Genomic DNA, 1,849 nt, shown 5'->3' on the forward strand with positions numbered 1-1,849 from the left:
TTTTTTTTTTTTTTCCCCTTTGCTGCGGGTTGGTGGGGTGGCTGGTGGGGAAGGTGGACGCTTGATGGCTTCATGAAAGGTGAGGCCTGGATGTTTTAGATAGATTGCTTGCAGGTGACGTGAGATTCTGTGCTGTCTTGTGACATGAGATGCAACCTTGTTGTCAATGATCACCAATATAATTTTCTGTTATTTTTTAAAGTCAAACTCCCTATATGTTGAATCTGCCAAGTTGCTCAAAATGGATTATTTATATCATTGGAAGGATTTTTCTAATGCTTGATATGTTGACATATCTTGCAAATTGTCATGTTTTTACTCGGTCTGACTTTGGATTCAAACTTTTCGCATGATGGTGCCATTTATATGAAGGATCGGGCAAGTGAAATATATAAAAGGTTGGAAGATCAGAAGTGTACTAGAGGAAGAAATTTGGAGGCTCTGGTGGCTGGCTGCATTTATATTGCTTGTCGGCAAGAAGGCAAGCCTCGCACCGTGAAAGGTGCCACCTGTAATCTCTTCCACATTTGGTTTACTATTATTCTGTGTGTGAAGTCTACTGAACCTATGGGTATGAACTAGAAATTTGCTCTATTGCATCTGGAGCTTCAAAGAAAGAAATTGGCCGAGCAAAAGAATTTATTGTGAACCAATTGAAGGTTGAGATGGGTGAATCAATGGAGATGGGTACTATACATGCAGAAGACTATTTGGTGAGTTTTTTTAGCAGGCTGTTTAACTGGATCTTTTATGCTTCCATTCCAAGTCTCTCCAAGATCTTTCTGTGGGTAGTGAGACTTTGACATTCAATTTATTATAATCCCAATACTTCATTATATGTTTTTCTCCAGAGACGTTTTTGTTCTAATCTTGGTATGAGACATGAAGAGGTCAAAGCTGTGGAAGAAACAGTATTGAAATCAAGAGAATTCGACATAAGGTATTGTCATATTATTTGCCTTATCATGTTCAAACCATTTCCTTATCTTTTCTAAGAAACTTTTTGAGTTTATTAGGGTTGTCAAAGTTTTCACCGACCTTACCTTGACATATTGAGAAGCACTAGTACTGGACTTGACAATGTTAACATCCCTCCCTTGAAAACACCCACATAGGGAGTCAGACAACTATGCAAAACTAAGTCAAGAAGTTCTTGTTGTGCTTGACATTGTTTCTCGTGTAAGAAGCTCTTGTTATGCTTGAAAATGTTTGTCATGCAAGAAAGCTGTTTCTTCTTATATCTGTAGAACGTTGCACAAGATGAACTGCTTGAATGGTAAGTAGAACTTTAGGAAAGGGAAAAGAAAGGCGACATTGATCTCTCTGAATCATGTCTGGGATGCTACGATTACACTGACAATGATCTGATATACAGACCATGATGGCATCGACTTATCCATCGTACATAATAAAACAAGCTGACAATAAATTCCCCTTGTAAATACCCTGAATTTGTAATCAAATGGAGCTCATGATTTTAAATGAAACAGAAGTATAGATGAAAACCAGTCTTTGTCCTTCATACCTTCCATTTGAAACTTTATTTAACGTTCCTAAAAGTTTCTATTTTTCCATATATCACCCTATGCTCAGGAGTATCATTATCCTCTCTCTTGTAGGAGGAGCCCTATATCTATTGCTGCAGCAATCATTTTCTTGATTACGCAATTGTCAGACTCAAAGAAACCCCTGCGAGGTTTGTCCATTTACCATGTTGTTTGTTTGTGCGCATACATGATTGAAATTCGAATGGTGTCCTTGCAGATATCTCAATTGCAACTACAGTTGCAGAAGGGACTATCAAGAATACGTACAAGGATATCTACCCCCATGCTCCAAAGATAGTACC

General features: G+C 38.1%; 1 protein-coding gene across 1 annotated transcript; it reads left to right on the top strand.

Moving 5' to 3' along the window:
* Positions 1-28: 28 nt before the first annotated feature.
* LOC111392368 (transcription initiation factor IIB-2-like) lies at positions 29-1,844 on the top strand (the record flags this gene model as incomplete). Its single annotated transcript, XM_023017703.1, has 5 exons — positions 29-502; positions 583-713; positions 852-940; positions 1,620-1,696; positions 1,765-1,844. Coding segments are annotated over exons 1-5 (570 nt in total), but the record flags the coding sequence as incomplete, so codon positions are not given.
* Positions 1,845-1,849: the final 5 nt, after the last annotated feature.

Source organism: Olea europaea, unplaced genomic scaffold (assembly GCF_002742605.1).
Source record: "Olea europaea var. sylvestris unplaced genomic scaffold, O_europaea_v1 scaffold922, whole genome shotgun sequence".
NCBI lineage: Eukaryota > Viridiplantae > Streptophyta > Magnoliopsida > Lamiales > Oleaceae > Olea > Olea europaea.